Consider the following 19,504-nt stretch of genomic DNA (forward strand, 5'->3'; position numbering starts at 1 on the left):
GACCTGTTACTCTCTCCAGATATAGGTGAGGCTACATGGAAGCTCAGAGAGGTTAAGTGACTTGCCCAAGGCCACACAGCTGGTATGTGGACTTGGCCATTGCAGGCACTCAATAAGATTTAGGATAAAGTGGGAGCAATTGAAAGAATGCTGGAGAGAGGGCAGGGAACAGGACATGGGTCCAGACTGCCACTCACTGGCTCAGGGACGGGGAAATAATCTGCTCACATCCCTGGGCTTTTGTTTCTTTACAAGTAAAATAAAGGAGCTAGACGGTCTCATCTTCTATATTCTTTGATTCTTTGAATCTGAATCTGAATCTGAAACTGGAACCTTCTCCTCACACTAGAGATTTTGATTTCCCTGTCTCCTCTCCATCTGTTATACCTATTCTTTTCCCATAGAAGTTTGCCCTCAATTTCAGGAATGAAAATCTCATCTATAATCCAGGTGCACAGTAAGAAAATCACACTATTCTGTGATCAGTTTACAATAGTCTATAAGAAAGCAATAATTCATTGTATTTTTTTCACTAGCTGTTGCCAGGAAAGCTAATATATGCTGACAGAAATGGAGGTATGAGACAGATGGCTGAAAATGTAACACACATATATTTTAAGTATGTAGATTTGAGCCAGAAATAAAATGAGAGATGTGACAGCGCCAGGGCAGAGAGAGAGAGAGAGAGAGAGAGAGAGAGAGAGAGAGAGAGAGAGAGAAGAGGGATGTCTTTTTGGGACAATAAGATAAACTTGCCAAAAATCAAATCAGTTAGTTTCTGTGAGTCATTCATTGATGCAATTATCTACTACATAGATGGCACCATATGTGATGGTGATGGAGAGAGGAGACATCTACACAGGGGGTTGTCAAGAATGCATTCTGATGGCCAAGAAGAACAGAATATTCTTAGCACTATTTGCCTGTCTCTGTTTTATGTAAAATTAACGATTGTCACAACCTTTGAGATGGGTCCTATTATTATACCCATTTGCCACATGAAGAAATTGAGTCACCAAAGAGGTTACATGACTTGCCTTAGGTCACTGAGCTGATAAGACTCAAGGATATGTTTTTTACCAAAATAGTAGATGCCAGCATCTCTGCTTTTGACCAGGGCATTATTCTGCCTCCACAAGAATAGGAATACTGCTACTATAAAATGTTTCAGTGGATCTGCGTGTCTCTTTCCTCCAAAAGTGATAGAACTGAGAACTAAACGATGCCTTTGGGTGACTGGATCCAGTAGTTTTTCATACTTTCTAAATTGAATAACTTTGAAATGTTACTCAAAGCTCAGTCTGTGACATAAGGAGAAAGGGGCTGGGAGGCTCAGACCTGCCCCCTCCTCACAGAGGCTCAGGATCCAGGCTCCCTAGAACCCAGTGAAGAATCAGTGCTTTAGACCTCTCCGGCCTCCCTACTCCCACTTCACAAGTGGCAAAACTGAGCCCCATGGAGCCTAAAAACTAAAGTAGAAAGGACTCATTCCTGACCATCTATCCTTCAGTATGATTTCCTGAGAACCTGCTAAGTCCTCATCTGTGCCAGGAGGGTCACTGGGCTCTGAGGTGTGGAGAGCCATGGAGCCATGGGAGGCAGTTATGAGGGTCTCTGCATGAACATGGCTTGGTTTCATGGGAGGTTCCCGGGGTCAGCGCAGTGGAGCCCTGTCTCTAGGGACATGAGGACATAACTCAGTAACAGAGAAACCCACACTGGCCATGGGAGACTGAGGTTGTGATTCTACTCTGTTAGGATTGCTCCTCTGAGGACCACCCCAATCCCAGGTCCAAAATAGACCACTTTGGACCATTGCCGCTCAAAAGCCTGCTTGGCAGACTCAGTTATTTTAGAGAAAGGCAATGTTATGGATTGAACTATGTCTCCCTCAAAAAGATATGTTGGGGTCTTTATCCCTAATACCCAGAATGGGACCTTATTTAGAGATAGGATCTTTACAGAGGTCATCAAGTAAAACTGAGGTCATTAGTGTTGGCCCTAACCAACATGGATGGTGGGGACCTTGGGTCCAGAGGCTGACATGCACAAAGGAAGACGATGTGAAGAAATACCAGACGAAGAACACAGATATCTATGAGCCAAGAATCGCCTTAGGCCACCAGGGGCTAAAAGAGAGGCCGGAACGCATCCTTCCCTAGTGCCTACAGAGGTGCTCCTGTTGACACCTTGAATTCATCCTTGTGGCTTCCAGAACTTGAGACAATACATTTCTATTGCTCTAAGCTGCTTTGGTGGCAGTTTGTTACAGCAGCCTATGAAAGTGAGCCGGGTAGGGTCCAAGCACTATTGATTCAGACAGCAATGATATGAATGCTTTCATTTTGTTTTGCTTTTATTGTTTTCACCCTCATGTAGAAGACTCATTTCTTATTTTTTGCCACTGTAAATTCTGGGGTCTAACAGTATGTGCATATTTGTAAGGCTTTTAATGAACTTGCTGTGGGAGAGTTACACCTTTCACTGTAATCTCTGCCTTGCATGTGAGGAAGGCAGAGAATCAGACAAAAGAGTCAGATGGAGGGTAGATTCTTGAGAGCCCTGGCGAGGAGGTCACTGCCAAGGCTGATTCTAGGAACCATTTCCCATGCTGGGCCTCCCTCGCCATGGGTGGCCATAGACCACTGGATTAGGAGGGCACCTTCATCTCCACCCAAACCACATGGCTCTCGTCATCATTCCTTCTCTCCCTCAATGCCTCCTTCCCAGAATCCTGGCCTGCCACTTATTTTTCTTCTTACAACCTGGAGGCAGTTGCTTGAATCTGTAGGTCAGGCTGAAATTATAGTTCTAAGCAAAGCGACTGCGTGTTGGAGTGGAAAGAGTTCTGAGGCTCAGATAAGCTGTGGGTGGGTTGCTGCTCTCTAACTAACCAGCTGCTTGTCCTCGAGGGAATTGTGTTGAACTCCTTGAACCTCAGACTCGGCTATGCTCTGAATATTTATGTCCCTCCAGAATTCATAGGCTGAAATGGAATCCCCAGTGTGTTCGTATTAAGAGACAGGGCCTTTGGGGAGTAACTAGGTCATGGGGGTGGAGCCTTATGGATGGAGTTAGCGCTCTCATAAAAGAGACCTTAGGGAACATGTTTGTTCCTTTTGCCATGAGAGAATGCAGAAAGAAAGCACCACCTGTGAAGCAGACAGCGAGCCCCCGACTAGACACCAAATCTTCCCATGCCTTGATCTTGGACTTCCAGTCTCCAGAACTGTGAGCAATAAGTGTATGCTGTTTATAAATTATCCAGGCTAAGATATATTTACTATGGCAGGCTGAACAGACTAAGACATACTTCATACCTGTAAAACAGAGGTAATCATTTCAACCCTGCAGAGCTCACAAGGATTCTGGACATTTTTTTGTGGCGTGGTATAAAAACAGAAGAGTCTGTTTGGAGAAAGCAGGTAAATGATGGGTGCTCCGGCGAAATGAGAACGCCTTGGGGACTGCATGAGTTTCCTGCAGCTGCTGTAGCAAATCACCATAAACTTACTGGTTAAAAGCCATCAAAACTTTTTTTCTCTCATAGTTCTGAAGGCCAGAAGCCCAACACCAGTCTGACTGAGCCAAAACCAAGGTGACAGCAGGGCCACACTCCCACCCCATGCTCTCCCAGTTTCTGGCTGCTACTGGCATTCCTTCCCTGTGGCCACATCACTCCAGTCTCTGACTCTGTGGTCACATTGCCTCTCTCTTCTGTAGACAGCACTTCTCCCTCTGGCTCTCACCTATAAGGATGCTTATGATTGCATTCAGGGCCCTTCCAGGGTAATCCAGGATTATCTCCCCATGCCAACATCCTTAACTAAATCACATCTGCCCAGGTTCTGTTTCCTTATAAAGTAATATTCCAGGTTCCAGGGATTGGTTCCTGAGATCTTTTGGGGGCCACTATTCAGCTAAGGTATTTTACTATGGCAGCTCGAATAGACTGAGACACACTTCCTCTGTAAAATCGAGGTGACCATTTCAACTCTGCAGAATTGGGCTCTGAACTTTTTTTGTGGAGTGCTTTAAAAATGCAAGAGTCTGGGCCAGGTGCGGTGGCTCATGCCTATAATCCCAGCACTCTGAGAAGCCAAGATGGGTCAATTACTTGAGGTCAAGAATTCGAGACCAGCCTGGCCAACATGGTGAAACCCCATCTCTACTAAAAATACAAAAATTAGCCAGGAGTCATGGTGTGTGCCTGTAATCCCAGCTACTGGGAGGCCGAGGTGGGAGAATTGCTTGAATCTGGGAGGTGGAGGTTGCAGTGAGCTGAGATTGTGCCACTGCATTCCAGCCTGGGCAACAGAGGAAGACCCCATCAAAAAAAAAAAAAAAAAAGAGAGACTGTTTGGGGAAAGCAGGTAACTAATGAGTGCTTAGGAGAAATGAGAACGTCCTTTCTTTCCTCTAGTGGCAGTGAGGCCACTTGGAGAGTAAATATTACTGGGGAATGGGAGGAAGGTGGTCAAATCACTGGCCATGTCAATTACAGGGCAGGTAATAAAGTAGTCCCTGGTGAAAGAAGGACATGGGGAGGAGTCAATCTTCAGGTGGCCATTATTCAGCCTACTCTAGGGGCGTTGCTAATTATAAAGATAAATGATGCGTGTTTATAAGAATTCCCTTGCCTTGCTAAGTAACACAGGGTAAAGCCCTATTATGGGTTGGATAACTTATGTTCCAGACACTGTTAATGCCAACCCTAAGAGGAAAAATTATTAGCCTTATTTTGTAGGTAAGGATATTGAAGATCAGAGAGACAAAGAAAACTACCTATGATGGCACAGCAGGTAGGTGGTATGGCTGCACCCCCACCTCTAAAGCTGCAGTCCTTTCACCCAGCTCCCTGTTGCCCATAAAACAGACCAGGGGGCAGGGCACGGTGGCTCACATCTGTAATCCCAGCACTTTGGGAGTCCTACGCGGGTGGATCACGAGGTCAGGAGATAGAGACCATCCCAGCTAACACAGTGAAACCCCGTCTCTACTAAACACACACACACACAAAAATTAGCCAGGTGTGGTGGCGGGCACCTGTGGTCCCAGCTACTCAGGAGGCTGAGGCAAGAGAATGGCATGAACCTGGGAGGCGGAGCTTGCAGTGAGCCAAGATTGCACCACTGCACTCCAGACTGGGCGACAGAGCGAGACTTCATCTCAAAAAAAAAAAAAAAAAATAGACCATGGATGTGAGCGATGAATGTTCTTGACCCCAGATGGCAGGCTTTGCTCCCATTCGTATACAAAATAAAACAATAATCGTCTGGCATCTTTTGGAGACATGTGGTCCTGATGATCTGTTACCTGTGAATGCTTATGGGAGGCTGAGCACAAGGACATCACTACTTTCCTGCCCCTAGAGGAGTAGATCGTCTTGCCAAAGGCACCTCACTGTGATCTGATGTGGTTTAATGCACGAAGTCACTGCCTCAGTGGGAAGGGTTCTGGGGTTTCCCCACATGGATGAATGGCTCAGGACTGTAAGCTCATGGGGCAGTAGAACAGATAGCCCCATAGACCTCCCTTCAAACTGCCGGTCATCCAAGTCCCCAGCTACCCTCTTTGCATTGTTCTTTCACTCCGAAGCCGAGATCACGTGCGTCCCTGTCACTTAGTCTCTCTGCTTCCTTTGTTCAGCTACTGGAGTTACGAAACCCAAATCTTTCTTTACTTCTTCTTTTTAAAATCTTTTCCTTGGCTTCTGGGAAACTCAAGGCTAAATTCTAAGCTCATTGCTTGGCCCTTCCTTTATGGTTGGTTTTCTTTCGCTTGTACCTTATTTCTCTTTCTCATTTTGATGACTTCATTGCACCTGATATTTTATTCTAAGGGAGCTGGAACCTATTCTGGAAGTAAGAATGATATATAAATCAAGCACGAATACAACTTTCCTTTGGTTGAGGGAAAAAAGCCTTTTTATACTTTGGAAAGCCATTTGTCTTAAGCTAGTGCTCAGTTTCTAGAGGAATAAATACATAGAGTAAATGAAAAAGCCTTCCCTCCAGTCAAATTAATCAATTAACAACTAACATTGCAATTCCAAACTGTGTCGTCATCATTTGCAAAGCCTTTCACATCACTTGTTTTAACTTTCCCCACCAACAAGACAGTGAGATGAAGTGGCTACTACAATTATTTCTATTTCTCAGATGAGGAAACTGAGGCTTAGAGAGGTTAGGTGGTGTGTCCCATGTCATTGAACTGGGACTTGTCTTTCAGTTTTACCTTCCTTTCTCTGCTTCCCTGCAGCATCTTACCTGCCACGGCCGTAGCTTTCGGGAGCATGGTACATGAAGACATTTCCTCGTGCCCTCTTTGCCCAGGCACTGGCCATGTCGATTATAGGGCAGATGATAAAGTAGTCCCTGGTGAAAGGAGAACATGGGGGGAGTCTGGTTAAACATGGCTCTGTGGGCAATGGTGCCTGGAAAGGGCTTCTCCCAGCAAGGTGTCCCCTTAGCCCCCAAAACCCCCCTGCGCAGGCCTACAAGAACACCTTCTTCCCATTCCCCAGCAGTGCTCTCCAAGTGGCTCCACTGCCACACTGATGGGAGAGCCAGGGTGTGGTAGGTACACAGTGTCCTCTGGTAGGTCATGGGCTCAAAAACTGGTGCCCATGCTGATGTATTTTAGGCGTCAAAAATCCCATGAAATAAACGTCTTCCTAGGACATCAATTTCACTTAAAGATGAGGAAGCAAAACATTTTATAGTAACATAAGTGCAATATACAGTGGAGTTAAATGCAATATACTGTGGAATGGAACATAAAATCATTGTGCATTTTAAAAGAAGTCAGAGCCCCCAAAGATAGCTCAGGCACGTGGTACCCTTAGCTCAGCCCAGTGGCTCTCAGCAGGTGGGATTTTGCCACCTCCATCTCTACGTCCCCTAGAGAACCCTTTGGCAATGCCTGGAGACATTCCTGGTTGTCACACTGGGAATGGAAAGGGTTGTACTGGCATCTAGTGTGTGGGGATCAGGATGCTGCTGAACATCCCGCAGTGGAAAGGGGAACCCCACAAGAAAGAAAGATCCAGTCCAAAATGTCCAGATGAGGAGGCTCAGAAACCTCCCTAAGTTATGTACTTGCTTCACCTTTGAAGGTAGCACAAATCAATTTCAGAAGCAGCGGCTTACAAGAGTGGGGCCCTGCGTGTGCTGACACACAGCCTGTGTGTTTAGAGAGGCGGCTCCCACCAGGCAAGAGTCAGACAGACCTCAGTGACCCTGGGCCACCAGGTTTTCAATTCCATCTCCTTTATGGAGTAAAGGTGAGATACTCAGTAGTTCTTTTATCTCCTTGAATCTCTGTCATCCCAGCTGAGAAGTGGGGCCAAGGGTCCCTACCTGGAAGAGGTTTTGTAATGACCAAGTTTAATAACACCCATGGGAGTCCCTCAGCAAAAGGGGTGCCCGTCTTCCTTTCCTGGTCATTGGGATAAAAACCTTTGGTGCGTCTGCTGGGTGCTAGAGTCTTCCCAGGTGAGGCTCTGTAGTTGGGTGGGGCACTGTGGGCATCTTGGGGGCAGATGAAGCCAACTGAGATTCCTCCCGTGCACCTTGAGGCATTGTAAGCAGGACAGGGACAGGATCAAACCTATGGGCAGCATCATGCGCTGGCAGGCCTGGGGCGGGACACTGCCCAGTAAACCACCAAGGAGACAGGGCCAGGGCCTGAGTCTGTGCCAGAGAGAAGGAGGACCCGAGCTAAGGTTGAGCTGGAGTTCGTCTTCCAAGTGGGGCTTCCCTTGGTGATGCTGCCTTCTCTCAGTCTCAGCTCTCACCCCAGCACGCAGGTTGTCCTTAAGGTCAGATAAGGCAAAATTAAGGCAAGAACCTAGCCCTGAGCTCTCTCTGCAATGCGATCTAGCCCAGTCCTGACTTGATTATAAGCCTCTCAGGGTCAGGGACTGGACATCTGTGAGTTCTTATGGTCCAGCCCAGGGCAAGGCCTCCCAGAATAGCTGCTAGCTATTTCATCTAAAGTGGAGATCTCCACTAGAGGGAAAATTAAAGCCTTTTAGTCCCCAAGATGCAAGTGGGTGGCACAGTTTTATTCTGAGCCAGTGACCCTCCAATTAGAAACCTCAGGCTCCTGAGTGGAGAGACCAAGCAGGGCAGTGGGTCTCCAACACCTTCCAGCCCATCCCTTCCCAACAGGCTCCAGTTCAGCAAAGGATGCTGAGCCTTGACACTGGCTCTGTCCCCAGGCACAACAAGCAAATGGTCAGTGTGGGCCTCCCGGAAGGAGAGAGAAAAGGAGGCACAGAATGCTGAAAGCACTTGCATCCCACCCATTCTTCCCAATGGGAGCAGGGAGCCCTCGGGAAACCAAGACTCATCGCCTGTGAGGGGACTCAAAGGTGACCTGAGAGCTGGAGTCCCCACTGTGGTCTCATCCTAGGGGGCTCAGAAGGAAGAAAGGACTGGAGCCCTGGTTATTTCCTTATTTCTATTCAAACATCATTTCTTGTGCATCTGCCGTGCATTTCTGTAAAAGTTCTCAGCCTCAGTGAGCTAATGCAGTACTAGGAGAGGGAGGCAGTCTGTCCTGACAACCCCCGGGGCAGGGGGCATGCTGCAAGAGAGGGACCCTGAGGACAGGAGGGCCTGGGGGCCGCGGTCTTTAGCCATCTCGGGGTGGGGGTTTGGGCAGCCATCCCCAAGTAAGAGAAGCTTGAGCGTAAATGGGGAAAAGGCATGTAAGCAGTGGATACAAGAAACAGCGGGCCCCAGAGAGAGGGAGCAGGGCTGTCAGAGCTTGGGCTGCTCCTGTTCGGGGAGTGGCATCAGCCACAAAACCTCCCCGCCTCCAGGCCTCTGCTTCCCTTGTGCCAGGTGAGCCTGGGCTGCAGGGTGGAATCAGCTGAGGGAGCTTTGAAAAATGCTGCCCCACTATGGGCCCTGCGTGTCACCTACCCTTTAAATGCCCCCATGTGCGCTTGATGGACAGCCAAGACTGGGGGCACTGGGCTCAGTGAATGCGAGGCCAGGAGTGTGGAAGGCTGTCCTGGGCACTCACTGAGCAGCTGCATCAGGTGGAGTGTGCCCCAGGCACCTCTCGCAAGTGCTTCGTCTCTGCCCTCTGACAGCTCCCTCATGGTCTAGGAAGAGCCGGAGTCACCGCTCATTTCTCCCATTGACCTGGGGTTTCATGGCAGCAGGGTCCATCCCACATGTCCCCCAGGGCTGCCCCTCAGTAGGGAAGCTCCCCATGCTGTAGGCTGAATGAATGATGCAGAGGAAACCACAAGCACTAAGCCACATTCATGACCTGAACATCAACTAGGTCCGCTCCAAAACATAGCAGTAGGAATCTGCACCCTCCTGCAGCTTAGCTTACCGGGTGGCATTCTCCAGTGCCCGGGAGAAGGAGGCGTAGTCGTCCGTGGAGTGCTCCAGAGAGTAATACCACGTAGCAGCAGCCTCGACGCGGGCATCTGAGTCCTCACCGCCCAGGGAATTCTGCAGTGCCTGGTAAAAGGCTGTTTTGCTACTGGTCCGGCCTTGACTTTCCTCAAATTGCTAGAAAAAAGAAAAAAGATATGAAATTCCCCAGCTGGATTCTGAAAGGTCCAAGTCAGTGTCCCTCAAACTGTTGCTCTAGAACTTTCTCTCTGGGAAGCAGTGGAGCATGGCATTAAACACAAGTAGAAGCCAGACTGTCTGAGTGTGAATCTCAGCTCTGCCTCTTCTAGCTGTGTGTCCTTAAGCAAATGGCTATCTCCCTCTGTGCCTGCCTTCCCCATCTGAAAATGGGAGTGCCTACCACATAGGATTATGGCAAGTAGTTAAAATGGTACCTGGCACTTAATAAGTGCTCTGTTAATGTGAACCATTGTTGCAGTCTGAGAACAGGTCAAACACCCGAGTTTCACTTGCTTTACTGGGCTCCTTGCTCAGCCAACTCATGAGTAACTGTGGTCTGGTCATGTTAGGAGAGCTAAGTTCAGTTTCATTCATGGACTCAGTCACTCGTCATATGAATGCTTCATGCACACTTTTATACAGATAGTCACACTCTTCACCAGAGCCAGCAGTGCCCCAGGCTTGGAGAAACAGCCACGGACATGCCGATCAAGCTCCCTGTCTCTTGGGGCTCACGTTCTAGTGGGCAGAGGTGGAAAATGAGCAAATAAATGTATGGTATATCAGGGAACAGGTGCTACCAAGAACTATAAGGCGGTATGAGAAGGATAGGGAATGCTGGGGCCAGGGCTATTTTATATAGGATGGCCAGGGAAGGCACGCAGCTCCCTCAGGGATGTGTGTCCAGACGGGAGCGACTTTTTCTATTTTCCTTTCCCTGTCTTTCTCTTTCCTTCCTTCGTGCTTCCCCTTTTCTCTCCCTTCCTTCACCTCCTCTTCCCCTCCCCTTCTCTCCCCTTCTCTTTCCTTCTCTCTCTATTTCTCTCTGAAATTCCCCTCTCTCTCTGTTCATTCCTTGTTTTGGTATTGCTGCTGTCGGCACTGTGGGAGTCTGGAGCCATTCACTGCCTTCCCCCAGGACCCAGTTTCCTCCTTTCTGAAGACAATGGGCAGAGGAAAGTCTGGGATGCAGCCCCAGGTGTGAGGCCCAGCCTCCTGGGCCCCAGCACAGTCTTGTGCTATGTGTTTACATATTTCGAGGACTTTATGTAAACGGTGAAATGTGCTTATCAGCACACTCTGGTGTGTTTAAATTGCTTCTCCAAACATTTACAAGCACACGGGACCTGTGATTAGAATTCCATCAGTGAGCAATCCCTCCTGGGTAAGCACAGCCCTTCCTGGGTAAGCACAGCCCCTCCTGGGTGGGCACATCACCTCCTGGGTGAGCACAGCCCCTCCTGAGTGGGCACATTCCCTCTTGGGTGAGTACATCCTCTCCTGGGTGAGCACAGCCCCTCCTGGGTGAGCACAGCCCCTCCTGGGTGGGCACAGCCCCTCCTGGTGGGAACAGTCCCTCCTGGGTGGGCACAGCCCCTCCTGGGTGGGCACAGCCCCTCCTGGTGGGCACAGTCCCTCCTGGTGGGAACAGTCCCTCCTGGGTGGGAACAGTCCCTCCTGGGTGGGAACAGTCCCTCCTGGTGGGAACAGTCCCTCCTGGGTGGGAACAGTCCCTCCTGGGTGGGAACAGCCCCTCCTGGGTGGGCACAGCCCCTCCTGGTGGGAACAGCCCCTCCTGGTGGGAACAGTCCCTCCTGGGTGGGAACAGTCCCTCCTGGTGGGAACAGTCCCTCCTGGGTGGGCACAGCCCCTCCTGGGTGGGCACAGCCCCTCCTGGGTGGGAACAGTCCCTCCTGGTGGGAACAGTCCCTCCTGGGTGGGCACAGCCCCTCCTGGTGGGAACAGTCCCTCCTGGTGGGAACAGTCCCTCCTGGTGGGCACAGCCCCTCCTGGGTTGGAACAGCCCCTCCTGGTGGGAACAGTCCCTCTTGGGTGGGCACAGCCCCTCCTGGGTGGGAACAGTCCCTCCTGGTGGGAACAGTCCCTCCTGGTGGGAACAGCCCCTCCTGGTGGGAACAGTCCCTCCTGGTGGGAACAGTCCCTCCTGGTGGGATGGCTTACACTCGGACTGGCCGAATGAGACGCCAGGCTGAACCACCCTGTGGACTGACTGATCCTTCAGGATGACCCCCGAAATAGCATTCATGAATAATGTTCACACTCCATACTATTACCATCCACAATGCATCTGAGAGTCTCCATTCTATTCTATCCTAGCCTAGTCTAGTCTATTCAAAAAATACTCACCCACAACCCATTATGTGGACTCTACAACCTGCTAATAGTTTAGGGAAAAAACTGCATTATATTCTCTGTCCTTTTCTGCCTGGAGTATCTCATTACATAAATGATATTAGTAACCCACTGGCACCCCTCCTGCTATTTCTAAATTTTGTGCTAAACATTTCACATGTATGTTGCAAGGAAGCATCAAAATAACAAGGTGAATTGGGCATGATGTTACCCCATTTTATGAACCATAATTCTGAGGCTGAGAGAACCTACCTAGCTTGTTTAAGGTCATACAGACAGGACACGTGAGGCAAGATTTAACCCCAGGTCTTACTGCTGGTAAGAGACAGGCTCGTTACCCCAGCTATAACTTAAGCAGGACCCCACATCAGAGCTGTGGACACTGGGACCTCAGCCCATGGAAGGATGGGTGGTTTGCCCATGAAGTGCCTGGCCCAGAGCAGTGAAAAGAGCATTGAGTTTGGAGTAAAAACTTAGGGTTCAAGTGCTAACTGCCAAATTTGGGGGGATCTTGGAAAATATATTTTTTCCTCTCTCTGAGCCAGACATCTTCCAAATGTGAATGCATTGTGTGCATTCATATGGGCCCTGTTTTTGTATCCTGTGAAGATGAAGTGAAGAAAGCAGTCACCTGCTAAGGGTCCTACTCCTAGTCCTGTCTGGTTGTCCATGGGTGCGGGCTAAGAAGAGCCAGGAAGTCTCAGTGCAAGGAGCAAGGGCCTGGAGCTGGCAACCCAAATTTGGGTTCCAGCTCTTACATGTCCCAGCTGTGTGACTTTGGGTAAGTCACTTAGCCTCTCTAATCCTCAGGATCCTCACAGGGAAAATGGAGTTAAGTAAAATTACTTCACAGCATTGTTTCGAGAATTAGAGATAACGTTTAGAAGCACCTAGCTCAAAGTCTGGCATATGCCCTTAATCAAGGAGACATACTTGTATCCATCATGGGATTCATTGGTTTCAATTAGAAAACTGAAGGATGAACACAGGGCCCCAAACTGCTTTATTACATGAAGAAAACATTTTAAAAATGCTATGTGTATCTATCTTCAAGGAAGAAGGTTCTCTTGCTTTTATATCTATCCTCATTCCTTCATACAAATTATACGAATAGTTGAAAAACTGTGCAAGAAAATATACTAGCTCATTCCAGTGGCTGTCTCAATGCTACAGCCTGTTTTCTCAGCTCTGGGCTGTGAGCAAGGAGATTGGGTGATGAGCAAAGGTAGGTGGGGCCGGCGGAAGGTGCCAAATTCAAAGGCCAAGTACTGCTCACAGATGCTGTGTAAAGAAGGAATCCATGACACCCCCACCACAGATATTGGGTAAGTCTAATGCCCAGGGCTGGAGCGGAAGTGGAGAGAACTCAGGTCTGGGAGCCCAGGAGGGTACAAGGACAAGGGTGCAGTGGCACTTAAGTGAGTTGTCCCCAGGCTGCTTTGCTACATGGGAGGCATAATCTGCCTTCAAGTCTAAACATTAGGGAGCTATGCTGAGGTCTGGGCACCAGGACCTCCAAGTCCCAGCACCCGCTATGTGGCAATCACTGTACAAACTCGAGGGAGTGGCTTCCTCTCTCTGGGCACCATTTTCTCACACATAACACGAGGGGGTCATAGTGAGAGCCCTCGCCAAGATACCAATGCTTCCTGGGCTGCAGAGGAGTAAAACAAGTTCATAAACTGTCTCCTCCCTGTGTAATGTCATTTGCTGGAACTTAGAGGAGACCACCAAGGGGTGAGGATGATGCTGCCTGAGTCACGTCGGCAAAGGGAGTAGCCAAGATTAGTACAAGGGCCACGCACCAAGCACCCATTGTGTGTCAGATACTGTGCTGGGCCCGTGGTGCGCCCTCTCCTCATTCACCCCCATAACCATCCTGAGAGGGTGGACAAGGAAACTGGCTCAGAGAGGCTAAGTGCTGTCTTACACAGCTGAGTAAGCCATACAGGTGGGCAACAAACCCAGGAGTGCCTTGCCCTTGCCACCCTGACGAGGCGCCACTGGGCCTTCAATTTCTGTGACTCCTGAGAACTAGGCTGCTGAAATATTCCCAAAGTGCCCAGGCCATGTGAGGAGTGCTGTTTCCTCCACACCAAATGTTCTCTCTTACTTTTAAGCCTTTGTGCCTGCTGTTCCTCCTGCCTAAACACCTTTCCCTAGTTTGCCTGGATAACAGCTATTGAACTAGAAGCATGCTTTTTAATCCCATGAGCATTAAAGTAGACTGAAATCTTGATAAAATACAGATTCTGACTCAGCAGGTCCAGAGTGGAGCCCAGGAACGTGCATTTTAACAAGTTCCCAGGTGATGCCGATGCCGTTGGCCTGGGAACTTCACAGCCAGCAATAAAATTACAATAGAACATTCAGGTTTTGCTCAGGGCTTACCTCCTCCAGGAAACAAGACAGATAATGGTTGAAAGGTCAGGCTCCAGAGATAATGGTTGAAAGCACAGAACTGCCTTGTAGTTCTGGGACCCCGAGTAAATTGCTGTCTCTCTCTGTAGCTCAGTTTCCTTCTTTATACAAGGTGGATAATGAAAAATGTCTATTGCATGAATTATTAACAGATTCCAATGAAACATGCATTAAAAGGGTTGAGTACAGTAGTTGGCACATGGTCAATAAATGTGAATGATGATTATTAACCTGTCCCAGGCTAAACCAGGGGCCCCCGTGGCCCTCAGGACCCAGGTGCTCTGATGTTAGTTTATTTGCCTATTGTTCCAGAGTACTACATGGCACAGGGGGCAGGGAGTGTGTCCATAGCCCCAGTGCTTAGTATGGTGGCAGGCATGTCATAGGTGAATATGCATTGAATGAATGACCTCTGTAGAGATAATACAGGTTAGAGGCTGAAAGTAGGATGCTAAAGTCAAACCTCTTGGGTTTCAAATCCCAGAGTTGGAAAGGTCTGGTCTTGGAGGCTAACTGTGCGACTTCGTAGCTGTATGAACTTGGGAAAGTCATATAGTCGCTCTATGTCTATTTCTTCATCTGTAAAATGGGCACAACAAATTACCCTCATCATAAAACTGTCATGAAGTTAGATGAGATGAAACCTATAAAGGGCTTAGCACTGTGTCTATTGTCATTGTTGTTAGATATTTGTAGACTCAGCCTTGAGTCCAATTCAGACAGGTCAGGGAAAGCCCATGTCGTAGAGAGGCCTGAGCTGAGCTTTGTCCCCACTGGGCTTGAGTCCAAACACTTGGAATCCCTTTTCCAAACCCCTGCTAGAAAAAGGAGTGGCCCCCAGGCCGGGCACGGTGGCTCACACCTGTAATCCCAGCACTTTGGGAGGCCAAGGCAGGCAGATCATGAGGTCAGGAGATCAAGACCATCCTGGCTAATACAGCGAAACCCCATCTCTACTATAAAAATACACACACACACACAAAAAGAAAAAAAGCCAGTTGTGGTGGCACACGCCTGTAGTCCCAGCTACTCGGGAGGCTGAGGCAGGAGAATGGCATGAACCCGGGAGGTGGAGCTTGCACTCTAGCCTGGGCAACAGAGCAAGACTCCCTCTCAAAAAAGAAAGAGAGAGAGAGAGAGAAAGACAGAAAGAAAGAGAAAGAGGAGAGAGAGAGAGAGAGAGAGAGAGAGAGAGAGAGAGAAAGAAAGAAAAGAAAAGAAAAGAAAAAGGAGTGTCCCCAATCAAGGATGGAGTCTCCTTCATGGGTTCTGCAGAAACTCCTTCTAAGATGATCTTTTAGGAGTGCTAGGACACCAAGCCCCTGGGCATTGCAAAAAGAAGTCCCTCTTGCATAAAATGGTCTGGAACAGCTTCACAGCCAGGTAGCTGGAGGGATGGGGCCCAGTTTATGCTCCCACGAGACTGAGATTAGAGTTCCACATTTTATGGGGATCTCAGACACTAATTGGGTGCAGCCTTGCTGACTGGTCAATATTTTGGAGACTATCCAAAAGTTGTCTCCCAAATAGTGGGAGATAAATTCCCAATCCCCACTGGGTTGCAAGGGAATGTGAAGGGGCACATTTTCAGCAAGACCTGGGACACACATTCCTTCATGCTTGGCAAGGCCCTGAGCACAGATGCCATTGCCAGTTTAATTAGAGAGTCAGCAGGCGGGAGCGGGGACCACCGTGTGACTGCACGGGCTGACTTCCACGAGCTGTAATTACAGGCGGGGTCTGCCTTAGACTGTAGATTTGTTACAGGCAGGAATTACACAAAGGGCTGTCATGAACTGGCCAGTCCTTGCTGTGTGCTTTTGAAGGACTGCCATGAACACATTCTAATGAAAAGGAAGAGCCCCTTGGAAATGCTGAGGGACTGAGCAGGGCCTCAGCATCAACCTGAATGTCTCGGGGTCCAGTGGATTGAATGTGAAATTTGGCATTTGAGAGACTCAGGTTCAAATCTAGCTCTGTTCTGTGCGTCAGATGACTCACCTCCAATGAACAAACGTATTCAGTGGATATGCCTGTCTGTGCCTTCATTTTGGGTCAATAAAATGGGGTTGATGTTAGAATGAGATGCATTAATGATTATAAAGAGGCTGACACATGGGAGACAATAAATATGACTTATCTCTCCCCTCTAGTTAGTAAATGATTAAAAAGAAAATCAGCAAGACAGGTGAGAAATGCCCTTATGTTCACGCCGAGTGGTGTCTGAGAGACATGATGAGAACACATGGCTGCAGGCCCTTGGACATCTTACTGTCCCTTGGACAACTCTCCTCGGTGTGCCTGAGTGTGGCAGGAGCAGCTCCCGGCGTTTGGGACACATCAGTGAACATCTGGGCTGTTCTCTGCCTGCATGGGGCTTCTACTTCTGTGAGACAGAACATCTATGTTATATGGACTGTCCTGGGGCCATAAGGAACAAGATTAGTGCATAGAGCAGGCAGCCGGAAAGGGGACGGGGCGGGGGGTGCTGGCTGGTGAGGGTCCCAGTTGTGCCCTGGGGAGCTGGGTTAGGCAGCGTGGAGGATGGTTGAGTCTAGACTGGAGAGGGTGGGGTTCAGACATGCGGACAGCTGGGTGAGGGGGTGCAGTGAGGTCCGAGGGGTCAATGGAGTGATGAGGGCAGAGGAGCAGGGGAGAAGCCAGAAAGAACAGAGGGCTGGGTGGCTGGGAGAGCCTCACCCTACCTTTTGCTTTTTTGCTTCAGGCAGGGCCTGGGAGAAGGGCTCCCCCATTCTGGTTTGCAAATGTGATCTGCCAGAGAGCACGGAGCACAGAGCAGGCCAGGCCAGGTGTCCCTGCCTTGGCCCCAGGCACTGCAGGGCCTCAGTAAGGAGCCGACTGGCCCCTCAGCACTGCTTCCCCCTGGCCCTGTCTCCTGCTGCAAACCCCAAGGCCAGCGCACTCTGCAGGCCACACTGCCCTCTCCTCAGGGAATGGCCCATCCTTCTCTTGGACTGAGGGCCCTCCTTCTCTCTGAGGCTCAGCCTTTGCTGCCCACAGCCCTGGAGACCCTCGCTGGGCAAACCTTCCCCTGGCTCTTTCGGACCTTCAGTGTGCAGCTCATCATGAGTCCCACCCCCACCTAGAGCTAACGTGCCTGCCTGGAGGTCCCCAACAGGAGGTTCTCCTCCATCCGCTTCATCCAGGTGCTCTCAGTCAGATGTGCACTCCAAAACTATGTCTACATGGTGGGCTCCAACTGTCCTTCAGCCTCTTTACCATATGGCTGTCTGGCTGCCCCAACCTCCATCAAGGTCACTGTTGGCCTTGCAGAGGTCCACCAGCAGATGCCCCATTCCCCCACCTCTCCATCTCCTCCTCCTAGTTGGCTCTGCCTCAGGCTAATTTCTGGAACCCCCTTCTGCTGTATCTGTCTACTCTTGAAAGCCGAGGCTCCCAGCTGCCACTTCTGTCCCCTTTTCCTTCCCTTCTGTCCACGAATGCTTGTGGGGTGGGGCCATTTCCTCTCCTTGCTTCAAGAATGACCTATTAAGCTAATGATTCCCAAGTCTCTCTTCAGCTTGAACCTCACACCTTCATATCCAAATGCCTCACATCACCTGGAAATCTCTCAGACCCCTCAAACTCAACCTAGGCACAATTTAACTTTGTCATCCATATGTGTTCTTACTCACCTCTAGAACCTTCTTCTCCCGCTATTTCCCTATCCTTAGTGACTAAGACTAGCCTTCAATTACCTGAATGAAACACAGGTATTTCCTGATTGCTCCTACAATCATTCCCCTCTTCCCCTACATTTTGCTGTAACCTGTTCCTGTAATCTTCCTCCTGAGTGCCACCTGCCCCCACCTCCAGTCCACCCCTGCTGCTGTCCTAGTTCACAACACATCTCCTCCACCACGCTGGGGCAGAAGCAGAGATGCTGCTCTTGGCAGGGGCTTAGGGGAGGAAAGCTTTTTACACAAAGAGCCTGTAGTCAATTTTTGTTCATTGATTATGCTCCAACTTTTGAAAAAAGGTTGTAACATCACAGATTTGGGAAGAAGGAGACACAGAGCAGAATCCCGATCGGAAAAGTAGGAAGCCTACCAGAGTTCACCTGCTTCTTGCAAGACTATGTGAATGGATGAGTGAATGAATAAACAAATGCCCCAGACTTCTCTAGAGCTCTGAGTCAGATGGAGACACAACACTCCTTTGTTCATTTGAGGGACGTGAATTGAAGACTAACCTAGTGCTGGACAGGAGCTAAGGATTCCAAATGGACATGACATAATTCCTGCCATGCAGCAGAGCTTGGTGAAGTCAGTGAGGACAGCTGCTGAATGAGCAAAGTGCTCTGCAAATCGTGGGTGACTGTTTGCATCCAGTGGAGAGCATCATTCAGTGGAGAGAGGGTGGGTTTGGGAAGCAATGTGAGCATGTCCTCACCTCCCCTCTTCCCCCAGCCTATTCCAATCAGCCTTTCCTTCCCGTCACTCCACTGAAATGGCCCTCATCAAAGTCTCCCATGACCTACAAGAGTCGAATCTCTGCCCTCATCTCTCTTGACTCTGTGACATTTGACCTTTGCTTCCTTTTGGAAATGCTTTCTTTTCTTGGCTTTTGGGATAATCGCATTTTCTTGGTTTTCTTCCAAATCTGTATCTATAGCCCTGACCTCTCTACTGAACTCCCAACTCATATAGTCAGCTGCCAACTCAAGATACATCCCAAATCTGATCATTTCTAACTGTGACCATCCATGTCTGCAACCCTAATTTAAGTTACTAGCTCAACCCCTGGATTTCCACAACAGAGCCCAATCTGATCTCTACTTCCTGTGTCACATCTCCATAGTCAATTTTCCATATAACTGCCAGAAATGTCCCTTTTTAAACAAGTGAATCAATATAATTACCTTCTATTATTAGCTTGAAACATTCCAGTAACTGCCCACTGCAAAGAGAATAAAGTCACTTTTCTGATGGCCTGCAAGATCTCACAACTGGTCATCTTCATCCCTCTGACTTCCTCTCTTCCCAGTCCCTCCACTGGCCACTGGGTCTCCTAGCACTAACCTCCCTGTGACCCCCAAACAGCCAGGACCACTCCTGCCCCAGGGCCTTTGCACTTGCTCTGTACCTCGATCCCCATCGCTGGCTCCCCATTGCTCAGGCCTCAGTCCAGAAGTCCCCTCCTCTGAAAAGCCTTCCCTGACTGCCCCTAAAGTATTTTCCCCATTCCATCACCTCCTCTACAATGGCCCCACTTCAGTGTTCTTCAGGACACTTCTAAGATCGGAAATGCTTTATTTACTTACATCGTCTGTGTCCTTTCATGACAACATGAACTCTCCGAGTCAG

At 49.1% G+C, this 19,504-nt stretch overlaps 1 protein-coding gene across 2 annotated transcripts in view; it reads right to left on the reverse strand.

Annotated features, from left to right (window-relative positions):
• Positions 1-19,504, reverse strand: part of LOC105492833 (thyroglobulin) — a 273,233-nt gene that overhangs the window by 15,361 nt on the left and 238,368 nt on the right. For both annotated transcript variants that reach the window (XM_011760101.3, XM_011760100.3), the window contains 2 exons: positions 9,358-9,539; positions 6,270-6,377 (listed from right to left, as the gene is read on the reverse strand). In XM_011760101.3, coding sequence (XP_011758403.2) covers positions 6,270-6,377; positions 9,358-9,539 — 290 coding nt within the window. The remainder of the gene's footprint in view (positions 1-6,269; positions 6,378-9,357; positions 9,540-19,504) is intronic.

This window comes from Macaca nemestrina, chromosome 8 (genome assembly GCF_043159975.1).
Source record: "Macaca nemestrina isolate mMacNem1 chromosome 8, mMacNem.hap1, whole genome shotgun sequence".
NCBI lineage: Eukaryota > Metazoa > Chordata > Mammalia > Primates > Cercopithecidae > Macaca > Macaca nemestrina.